Consider the following 12,139-nt stretch of genomic DNA (forward strand, 5'->3'; position numbering starts at 1 on the left):
CATGAAGAGACTGGCTTTGATAGCAAGTGAGAGTGGAATAGACACTTGAAGGGACTGGACTGTTACATACTTGGTGAGATGGTGAGGAGTACTAGTGAGCGCACTGCAGTGATTTTTTGAACAGTGGGGATAGGCATTACAAATATATAATGCAGTTAGGTTTGATTTGTTTGAGAAGGTGGTGAGTGAATGCTGTTCTATTTCTGTTAAAGTTGGGTGAGGAACTGTAAGGGAAACTGAATTATAATTATCTGATGGGAAGGGCCCCCAGGGTACTAGAGTTATGGGCTATATATATGAGGTTTGGATAGATATTTTATAATGAATGGGGGGAGTGAGTGGGTGTGGGAAGATTTAAAATTTTGATGTATAAAGGGGGAATGCATGTGTGACTATGGAATTGTAGATGAGATGGGTGAGGGGGGAGCTCGCGTGGTCCGGTTTTTTTCTTTTTTTTTAGGAGCTATGGGGGGTTATGTAGGGGTTGGGTTGGGAGGGAAGAGTGGGAGCATAGGTGGGAACAGGAACTTGAAGAGAAGGCTTCCGGAGCAGACCGAAGGCAGCGTGTACATCGCTACCGCTGCTGGCAGGAACGCTGAAAAAGACTGCTGCCTGCGCCGGAGGGAGGGAGGAAGAGAGGGGGGTAGACAGAGTCACGATCTTGGACCTCACGGGGGGGGGGGCAGCAGAAGGAAGATGGATGGAACTGGGAGGGGTGGGGAGCAGAGGGAAGGACCAAGAGATGGTTGGGACTGGGAGGGGTGGGGAGCAGAGGGAAGGACCAAGAGATGGATGGGACTGGGAGCGTTGGGGAGCAGAGGAAAGGACCAAGAGATGGATGGGACTGGGAGCGTTGGGAGCAGAGGGAAGGACCAGGAGATGGATGGGACTGGGAGCGTTGGGAGCAGAGGGAAGGACCAGGGGATGGATTTGACTGGGAGGAGTGGGGAGCAGAGGGAAGGACCAGGGGATGGATTGGACTGGGAGGAGTGGGGATCAGAGGGAAGGAGCAAGAGATGGATGGGACTGGGAGGGGTGGGGAGCAGAGGGATGGACCAGGAGATGGATGGGATTGGGAGAGGTCAGGCACAGCAGAGGGAAGGAGGGGATGGTGAGCAGAGGGAAGGAACAGAAGATGGATGGGACTGGGAGGGGTGGGGAGCAGAGGGGGAGCAAGAGATGGATGGGACTGGGAGGGGTGGGGACAGAGGGATGGACCAGGAGATGGATGGGATTGGGAGAGGTCAGGCACAGCAGAGGGAAGGAGCAGAAGATGGATGGGACGGAGGGATGGTGAGCAGAGGGAAGGAACAGAAGATGGATGGGACTGGGAGGGGTGGGGAGCAGAGGGAAGGAGCAAGAGATGGATGGGACTGGGAGGGTGGGGAGCAGAGGGAAGCCTACTGGAAAGAAGACACTGCATAAAACAGAAGACACTGGGACCAAAGCGAATAGAAAAACTAAATGATCAGACAACAAAGGTAGATAAAAGTATTTTATTCAGAATTTATTAATTGAAATATGTCAGCTTTTTGAAATGTGCATCTGTGATATTTTGCCTGTAAATTTCAATTCCTTCCTCCATATTAGCATATTCATTTGCATATGTATATATGCAAATGAATATGCTAATATGCTCCGCCCATCCTTTGCCCCCCCCCCCCCCCCCAAATGAAACAGTCAAACTACGCCTATGGTTGTACCATTTGAATGTCTCTGGTTTGTTGAAGGCCACATCGGAGAGGTTGCGAGCTTGGATGTCTTTGCCTTTGTCGCTTTCTGGGCGGATCCAGGTGTTCAGAATGGTGGAATTCCCCAGATGGCTATATCTGCTGCATATGTTGCCCATTTATCTAAGCGCCAGAGACCTCAATCAGTTGGGTAGGGTGATTAGACGTTTTTGCTGGGGGGGAAGGAAGGCAAAGCTACCGCTGAATCTATTGCAGGGGTCCTGGGGTGAGGGAGGTTTGGGCCTGCCGGATTTGCGGCGTTATAAATTGGGCTCGTCTCATGCGTTACATTGGGGGCTGGTTTTTGGCGCGAGATGATTACATATGGAGACGATTGGAAAACCAGTATTATACGCCGTGTAATTTTCATTTTTTACTACAGGCTCCCAGCAAGATGATTCCGGTGGAGTTGCGTAATAGTATATTATTGATCCCTCTGCGAAGTCTTTGGAAAGATATGATAAAGCTGTTTGGCTTGAGTAGATGGATCTCGGATATTCTTCCTATTCAGGGCAACCTGTTCCGACCGGGTTTGGAGAATGTGGTTTCTCAGAAATGGGCACGGCAAGGTATAACTAGGTTAGAACATGTGTTGGATCGGCAGGGGGTAATGTTGAATCTGGGGGCATTGGGACTCGGGTATGATATGGGAGGTACCTTCGCTCATGCCCAACTGAAGCATTATGTTGATTCATTGGACAGGGGGGCTTTAGGTTCTCGGCACTGTCATTTCCTGCGGCAGTTTTTTCATTCGATGCAGGGGGAACGTCTTTCAATCTCTGGGCTGCATAGGGCGTTGGGAAGATATATGGTGCCCAAGGTCCGAGGGCAAATTCAACAGCGCTGGGCGGACGATTTGGCAAGGCCGCATTTGGCTTTGGATTTCAATGCTTTGACATCTAGGATTTCAGGTTTGACGGGTAATGCAGGACTTAGAGAATGCCAGTATCGTATTCTACACAGGGCCTACCTAACAAAGACTCAAGTGTTCAGGATGGGAGAAGTATCCACACCTCTCTGTGGGAAGTGTGGGAGGGCTCCGGGGTCGTTTTTTCATTATTTGTGGGGGTGTTACAAGGTGCGGCATTTTTGGGACTCCATTGTTCGGTATCTGGGCACTCTTTTGGGATCCAGAGTCATGTGTTCCCCGAGTTGATTCGCAAGGCCTGTCTGATTGGTAAGTGGCTTATAATGAGTCAATGGATGGAGGCGTCCCCCCCTGGATTTCTGGCACTGGCGGAACAGATTGCATGAATTCATGCTATTTGAAAGGAAAAGGGTGGGCTGTTCCCCTAAGCGGCGGAGGCAGTTTTTGGATATTTGGGGGCCATATATCCAAAGCTTATCTCCTAAAGGGAGGAGTTTAGTGATCAATTCGCTTTAAGTTCTCAGTTGAAAGGGAGTCATCCATTTCAGATATAGATCAAAAGTTTGGGTATCTCCTTAGAGGGGAGGAGGGGGGGATTTTCATTATTGGTCTGATTTATCGATATGGTTTTTTTTCTTATAATTAGGGGGGAAGGGGGATAGAGGGCAAGGGGAGGAGTAGGCAAGTAAAAGTTTGATGGGTAAAGCAGTGTTATTGGGGGGGGGGGAGGAGGGGACTTATCACGAAATATGGAGGATAACGGTGAACGTTACTATTGTGTGGTTATGACATGTTACCTAAGGAGGTTCAAATTGAACTGGTAGGCTGTACTGTAAATGTTGAATTATTAAGATAAATTGTTGAACCATAAAATGGTAGGGAGCTATAAGAATCCAGGCTCTCTACGCTTCTTTTGAATGATGATGGTTACAGCAATTGATTGTGATGATGAGTTTTAGTTGTTTGAAATATACTTAAAAGTTAATAAACAGCGTGGCATATACTCTGAGGGAGTGGGGTGGAGTTGGAGGGGGAGAAAATGTTAAATATTTTGATGATGAGATTTTCGCCATGCTGGTATTCTGTTTGTCTTGTTTTCCAATTGATATATATGGAGATTGTTGTCGGTTACTTTTGTTATATCATCAATAAAAACATCAGCAAAACAGAAGACTGCTGACTTAATATTCCATACTAATCCACTTTTCTACAAACCACTGACACACTATCCTAGAGTCTGGATTGGTACAATGATCCGACAGTGCTTACGGGTATTACAGGAACAAATGCAGTAGTTTCTATGTCTCCCTAAAGTCGAAGTTAGTGAATTGTGTCAGAAACTTGGAACTGATTATGGTGGTCATGTATATGTTTTATTGGTTAAGTTAGCTTGGCGTACTATTTTTGTAAACCATTCCTCAGCAAGCTCCTTGCAGCAACTTCAACTAACGATGGTAGGATACGGATTCTTATGCTCTTCATGTTTTTGTTCTCCTTGTCACACTTTCTGTATCACATTTTCATGCCCATAATTTCACATTTCCTGGTACTCTAGGGCTATCACCTCTGCCCCTCCACCCTGACCAGGGTTTCTTAATATACCGATTTCTTGTATCCTGCCTATCTTCTGTTTCAATTGATGTTACCTCCTACCTCTTTATTCAGCCCCCTCCCCCACCTCCCGAGTGCAACTGTCAATTTCTCTCTTTGTCCTTAAATGTAGGTATGTAGGTCACTTTGAAGGTAAAACTACAGCTTTGCATGATCTTCTTTCCACTCCTAGAACAGACTTGTTCAGTTTAACAGAAACCTGGCTAAAGCAAGGGGATGAATCCCTTCTCCACTGCTCACCCTCTTCTTATTCTGTTTTTTCTAGATGCCAGACATAGGCATAGTTTCTGCAAGTGGATGCAACAGTTATCTAGAGCGGTACAGACACTAGTACACCATACAACTTTCCCCTCACACATTTCAGTGTGACATAAGAATAGCCATACTATGTCAGATGAATTGTCCATCCAGCCCAGTATCCCGTTTCCAACAGTGGCCAATCCAGGTCACAAGTACATGACAAAAACCCAATTAGTAGCAACATTCCATGCTACCAATCCTAGGGCAAGCAGTGGTTTCCCCATGCCTGTCTCAATAGTAGACTATGGACTTTTTCTCCAGGAACTTGTCCAAAACCTATTTAATCCAGATACACTAACCGCTGTTACCACATCCTCTGGCAAAGAGTTCCAGAGCTTAACTATTCATTGAGTAAAAAAATATTTCCATGTAACTTCATGGAGTTTCCCATAGTCTTTATACTTTTTGAAAGAATAAACAAAATATTCACTTTTATCCGTTCTAAACCACTCAGGATTTTGTAGACCTCAATCATATCTCCCTTGAGCCATCTCTTACCAAGCTGAAAAACCATAACTTCTTTAGCATTTCCTCATACGAGAGGAGTTCCATCCCTTTATCATTTTGGTCGCTCTCCTTTGAACCTTTTCTAATTCTGCTATATCTTTTTTGAGATACGGTGACCAGAATTGAATGCAGAACTCAAGGTGAGGTCATACCATGGAGCGACACAGAGGCAAAGTATTCTTGGTTTTATTTACCATCCCTTTCTTAACAATTCCTAGCATCCCATTTGCTTTATTCTCCGCTGCTGCACACTGGGCAGGAGATTTCAGTGTATTATCTACAATGGCACCTAGATCTTTTTCTTGGGTGCTGACTCCCAAGGTGGACCCTGGCATCAGGTACCTAAAATTTGGATTATTCTTCCCAATGTGCATTACTTTGCATTAGTCTCTCATCTAACATCTATTCTTCCTCTTCCTTCCATACTTTGGCCACAAACTCCTCTACTTTAACCCATTTCACACAACAAATAATAAGAATCCCAAAACGATCTGTCTATGGAATACAGGAAATTTTTGTAAACTCATCCAATTAAAGTTTATTTGGAATCAGAAATATATATCAGGTCTAATAAAAGATCACCTGATAGGTAGATTCTAAATCAATCTGTGTTAGACCCCCCCCCCCCCCAAAGTAAACAGTTAGAAAAGGACGCTCTTCTATCATTAAGATCTTCAAAATGTGCATTCAAGACCCCCAATACCAAAAGATCTGCAAATCTAACTTTCAAATATAATATACCTTCTACCAGCTGTTCCCATGTATCCCAAGGAAGCGCAGGTGGACAAAATAATAACAAAAATGGCAACTTATTAGAAGAACCCTAAGTAACCGCCTCTCAACCTCCTTCAAGATAACTAATGCCTCCTGAGCCCACCAAAATTAATCTCAGAATAGCTGCCATCCTTCCCTCTCTTCACTCTTACCAAAGAACATACCAATATATATACATTTGCATGCACACAAAAAAACACCAAAACTTATTGGGGTCTTCAGTATCTTTCAACCAAATCTGTCAAAAAAAACTCCATCCAAACACTGAGGTCAATAAGTCTCAGATCAAATGCCATTTTTTTAACAATCAACCTAGAATCCTGTAACATACATTTCAATCTTTTCTCTTTCCCAGCACTATTAAGATAAGGGGCCTTACATGGAATAGCCTTCAGCCAGCACTCCCAACACCTCCCATTCCAACCCCCAAGTTCATTCAGGCCTCCCTGAGCATAGCAACCCTGCCACATTACCCTCTCAACATCCAAACCTTCCATATCCCAACACCCTGTGATCTCCAATAACCAAACCCATAAAACCCAATCACTCTCTCAGAGAATGCTGTCAACACCACCATCCAGCACAACTTATAACTAAACAACCACAATGTCTTCATGCTATCCTCCCAAAAGGGCATGCCAAAGGGCAACACCTGAGATGCAACCCATCAGAAGCAGCAGCAGTTTTCAGCTGCTACAGATTATATCATGCATGCCAATAACATATCCTTTCCTCTGGCGATATGCACACACTGGGTCACAATGTCCCCATGCTGGAAATGAATTCCCAGGAAGGAGAACAGCTGGGGAAGTGCCTAGTTGTCAAAGGGCAGCAGACAGGCCTCAGAAGATGCTGCGGTTTTAATTTGTTGCAGGTGATGTCATCAATGTGCGTCCTGGCCACACCAGTAACTTGTCCTTCCCCTCTGGTGATATGCCTATACTGGGCTACAAAGTCTCCAACAATAGCAAGTTGGAAATGTCTCAAATAATAAACCTATGAAAATTATTTTATGCGTATGCCTTGTAGCGCTATAGAAATGATAAGTAGTTGTAAGAGCTAGAAGTACACTACTACTACTACTACTATTTAGCATTTCTATAGCGCTACAAGGCGTACGCAGCACTGCACAAACATAGAAGAAAGACAGTCCCTGCTCAAAGAGCTTACAATCTAATGTGATTAGTTTACTTGCAGGCTCCCTGTATATTCAGAAAGTCTTTGCCAAAGTTATAACACCGTTTAAAGCATTCATAACATCAATATTGTTCAAACTAACTCCTCTGTTTACTAAGCCGCACGGCAATGCCGGCACAGCCCATTCAAAATGAATGGGCTGTGTCAGCATTAGAACACCGCACCCACTAGCACGGCTTAGTATACAGGGGAGTAAATACTTTCACCCATTTAATGTAGAGAAAAGAAAATCTGCAACTGCTCATGCAAGTGTAGGCACAGACACAGTAGACTAGAGGGTGTTGAACTACAATACTGAAGGGCCAAAACCATTCTAGTTTTCAGGATCTCTCTAATAAATATGCAAGGAATTAAACAAAACTGGGTTCACAATTTTAAAAAATGGTATCAAAATCAATACATCAAGATATTATAACCACCTTACAAATACAAAAATTACATCGTGAATCTTTATTAACACACCATTATAAAAACCAAACACACTTACAACCAAATACCCCAACCCCAATTGACTACCCCCGGAAGTCCAAATGCTCAATCAAGTCATTCAGTGCTGCATGCACCATACACAAAAGTCTGTATTCATATGGTACAGCAAAGGCAAAATGTCATTGAAGCAAAAATATTAATCAATAACCCAGCGGTTCCCAAACTGTGTGCCGCGGCACCCTGGTGCGCTGCAGCAAACTCTCAGGGGTGCTATGGCAAAATCCTGACCTCCCTCCTGCCAGCCACAATCCAACATCATGCTCCCTACTTTCTCCTCCCGCAGGTCCGGAATCTGCCGCTTCCTCCTTCTTCCCCCACTGAAGTGCTTGCAGCTTACATTTTCGGGCCATCCACAATTCACACAGGTACTGCGGGGACTTCCCTGTACCGCATCCAGCCTTACAATAGGAAGTTGCATCAGAGAGGGCTGGATGCGGCAGAGGGAAGGCCCTGGAGTGCCAGTGTGAATTGTGGACAGCCCGAAAATGTAAACTGCAAGCGCTGCAGTGGCAGCGATCCTGGACCCTGCAGGAAGGAAGGTAGCGAGCGATGCTGGATTTGGAGAAGGCAGATGTGTGCTGGACTATTTGGGAGGAAGGGGGCTGCACAGAATGGTATGCTGGACTTTCTGGGAAGAGGGGGCTGCAGGGAAGAGAGAGGTGTGCTGGACTTTCTGTGTGGGGGGGGGGTTGCAGTAAATGAAGAGGTGTGCTGGACTATCTGGGAGAACTGGAGCTGCAGGGAATGGAGAGGTGTGCTGAACTTTCAGGGAGGAGAAGTGTGCTGGAGTGAGAAGAGGGGGCTGCAGGGAAAGGGAGACCTATGTGGTGCAGGGGGAGTGGAGACCTATGTTGCCGGGGGAGGAGTGTGGAGGCCTATGTGTCTGGGTGGGGGAAGAGGTGCTGCAAAAAAATGCTTGGACACTAAGGGTGCCATGAACCTACAAAGTTTGGGATCCACTGTACTAACTGATATATCCCATTAACAGCAGCATGAGTTGGAATGTCCACAGGCACATCCAGAAAAGTTGTTCACGAACAGCAATTTGAACCCTTACAGTTACAGCAGCTCAACAGGGGAACATAAAAAGCAGAACCAAACCAGCCATAGTGCTCTCTATACAACTTGTGTCCAGGCTCTACATGATATCTTCAGGAGCCAGAACTCCATCATTTAAACAATGCTCAGACCACATCACGGTGGTGTGGTCTGACGCTGAGCACTGTAGTTGTCTAGAGAGAACTATGGCTAGTTTGGTCCCACTTCTTGCATTCCCCTGTTGAGCTGCTGTGACTGTAAGGGTTCAAATTGCTCTTCGTGAACAACTTTTCTGGATATGCCCGTGGACATTCAAACTCATGCTGTTGATGGGATATTTTTGTTTCAATTACATTTGCCTTTGCGGTACCCTATGAATACAGACTTGTGTACGGTGTATGCAGCACTGGATGCCTTGATTGAGCATTTGGGATGCAACTGTTTACTGCTCCAAGAATAGTCAAGTGGGGTTGGCATATTTAGTTTTAAGTGTGTTTGTTTTTTTTATAATACAGTATGTTAATAAAGATTCATGATGTGATTTCTGTAATTGTGAGGTTATAATATTTTGATATAATAAATATGCATGAGATGTTTGCATAAAACGGGAAGTGTACATAAATCTCTTTAAGGATACCCTGAAAACTTGACTGTAGAAGCTACAACACAACAATGTTCTTTCTTCACAACCTGGAAACTTCAGCAGTCTCTGTGCTCTTTGCATATGGAGCTTTTTTTTTTTTTACAAAAAAAACAGAAGAAACCAGTCTTCGCAAGGAAATCAACAAGAAACAAAACAGCAAAGATGACCAACAAAAGCAAAAAAAAAACAAACAAAAAATATAAAAATAAAATATATATATATATATATATATATATATATATATATATATATATATATATATATATATATATATATATATATATAAATGTCAACATTTAAAATTAATCATAAAATATGTATTTAAAAGATGAATCCATCAAAATCAAAAATTACATAAAAAAGACGACACTTTGGATGTAAAAATGAAGAATCAACTTTATTAGCCAAACTGTAGCAGGGAGAAAGGGACTCGACACAGCTGTGTTTCGGCCGTACTGGCCTGCGTCAGGAGTCTTCTCTGCCGTCTGTTGATTATTAATTCTATCCAAATATAAAAGAATATGTGTGTCTTACCAATAAGCTGAAGCTATAATGCTCAATTGTACTGGAAACAAAGTTGTTGAGCGGAGAAGATGTTTTTATTTTTTGCTTTTGTTGGTCATCTTTGCTGTTTTGTTTCTTGTTTTTTTTTTATCACGATATTAAGCTAAATAGATTTCAGGGTGCACATCATGGAAATCAATAGTTTTCTGGGATTCCTGGGTGGGGGGGGGGGGGTATGGTAAAGGGCCTGTGCTGGGGAGCTATAGATAGGTGGGGTATGAGGTCATAAGTCAAGACCCTGTAATCACCATTTGCTTCTATTCCATAGCTTAACACTGGAGTTTCTTAGGAAGGGTGGGGGCTTACTAGAGGGAGCTTGTATATTTCTTTAATTTACTTGTGAACAAGGCAATATGTTGTTTATCTCATGTTTTTCACTAAAAAGATTTACGTAAACCAATATATTAATTTAGATTTGCTTTCACCATTATGCATCTTGATCTGTTGGGGCAGAAGGCAAAAATAGCCACTGGGCTAGTGAAATCTAATACCAGAGAAGAGACAGAGAGAACATGAAACTCAAATGTATACAAGTTCAAAGAACTTTCCAAAACTGGTGTCTGCTAATCAGCTGTCTAAAATAATTGAGAAAAGTTTAGTAAACAACCTGAAGAGACAAGCAAAATTCTCACAACAGAAATGTTGGAAAATTTCCAAGCAGAAAAAATACAACAGAATTTATTTGGGGCAGAAGCTGCCAGCACTTAACTAGTGTTCACTAACCACATGTTACAGAAGGATCCAGAATTTGTAGTTTGTGTCTGTTTTTAGAAGTACAATATGGAGATTATGTACTCAAGTTTTAAGATCACATCTTACAGCAACCGACTGTTACTTTGAGCAAGAAACATTATCTAAAAAAAGCACCAGCTCTTCCATAGGTCACCACAGAAAATATTTCAGCAGATATAAGAAATGTGCATAAAAGCACAGACCCTAAATCAAAGACAGACAGATAAGCTTAGGCAAATCTAAATGCCTACCCAAAAAGGAAGGAGGAAAAAAAAAAAAACAGATCTCCAAGCCTGAGGCAGTTCTGGTTTATAACTGGTTTAAACTACCTCCTCAGGATTAACAGGTATTACAGCAGGGCTATTCAACAGCACAGCACGTTTTCTGGCCTGCATGGAAACAGGCTCCTGGCATCCATCTCTATGTGTCCTGGTCAAAAAGACACTGACAGCAATCAACCTACAGCATCCAAACTAGAGCTGTTTGCTCCCTATTTTGGCTACCAAATCACTCTCCAACTTGAAAGCACAGAAAAAAAAAGGGGGGTTAACTAATGAATTACATCAGAACAATTAAAATGTATTTAACTACCTTTCAAGGAGAAAAGTAACAACTCCTTTCCTCTGGTCCTGGGTAAGCAGCTCAAAGCCAAAGACGACTTTTGTCAGAAAACGCATGTCAATCGCAGACCGCATTACATCAACAACATTGGGTGAAGTGATCAAACACTTTAGAATTTACATACAAGGAATTAATAGAGGCTTTTCTTTCAAACTCAATTCTAGAAATATTCTACAGCCTCTCTGCCACGTTATTAACTTTACACGCTCTTCCCCCTTCCCTGTGTAATGCATTGTGTGATTCACTTTATTTTCCAGCAATGCCATCTCTTTCACTTGTCTGTTTGGACCCCCAAAAAGGAGTATTAAATTATAAATCCCAAGACCCAGTCAAGAAGTATTTTAGGTAAATCCAGTAAGCAGATATTACACTTTTTCATTTACCTTGTTTATTAACCTTTTTTTCAATATTTTTAACATTTTCCTAATTATTTCACCCTATGTAAATGGCACGTGTGCCGGCAAGAAGGCAGCGCCACCCCACTTTCCCTTACCTATGGCCACTCGGGGTGGGAGGACGTCATCCACATCCACTTTGCCTTCGGCCCGCAGCAGCGAGGAGAGCACAGTATCCAGACGCTCCTGCAAACTCGAATCCCCCGCCTGCTGCCGGTACCAGTAAGCGAGCAGCAGGGCCAGGAAGGAGAGCACCGAGCCGCAGAGAAGCCGGGGAGCCGCCATCGTGTCGGGAAGGTGGACATTCAACTCAGAAACCACAGTCAGTCACCGCCTCCGCCCCTCTCCCTCCCCAGGCCCTCACCGCGTCACGTCAGCGACCTGCTGCGAAACACAGGCTGCAGTAGGAAAGGGGCGGTGCCAACTCAACTCCTCCCTTTCCACATGTGCACGCAGCACCGCCCCTTTCCGTCACATAATGCCACACCCCCTCCCCTCCTTTGCCACTTCCTGCTGCGAGCCGCGCCTCCTGGGTACCCACGCCCCGTGCCAACCAAACCAACCTCAGGAAGCCGCGAACACTTGTTTATGGTCGTGGTGTAGCGAAACAGGGTTGACCGTGAAATAACAAGCTTTTTGCTTCAGTGTCATTTCTGCAATGGAAAGGGAA

At 43.9% G+C, this 12,139-nt stretch overlaps 1 protein-coding gene across 1 annotated transcript in view; it reads right to left on the bottom strand.

Moving 5' to 3' along the window:
- Nucleotides 1–11,867, bottom strand: part of LOC115465792 (ADP-dependent glucokinase-like) — a 65,762-nt gene extending 53,895 nt beyond the window's left edge. The window contains exon 1 of the mRNA XM_030196520.1: nucleotides 11,568–11,867. Within this exon, the coding sequence (XP_030052380.1) occupies nucleotides 11,568–11,754 (187 nt within the window). The 5' untranslated portion in view covers nucleotides 11,755–11,867. The remainder of the gene's footprint in view (nucleotides 1–11,567) is intronic.
- Nucleotides 11,868–12,139: the final 272 nt, after the last annotated feature.

This window comes from Microcaecilia unicolor, chromosome 3 (assembly GCF_901765095.1).
Source record: "Microcaecilia unicolor chromosome 3, aMicUni1.1, whole genome shotgun sequence".
Classification (NCBI taxonomy): Eukaryota; Metazoa; Chordata; class Amphibia; order Gymnophiona; family Siphonopidae; genus Microcaecilia; species Microcaecilia unicolor.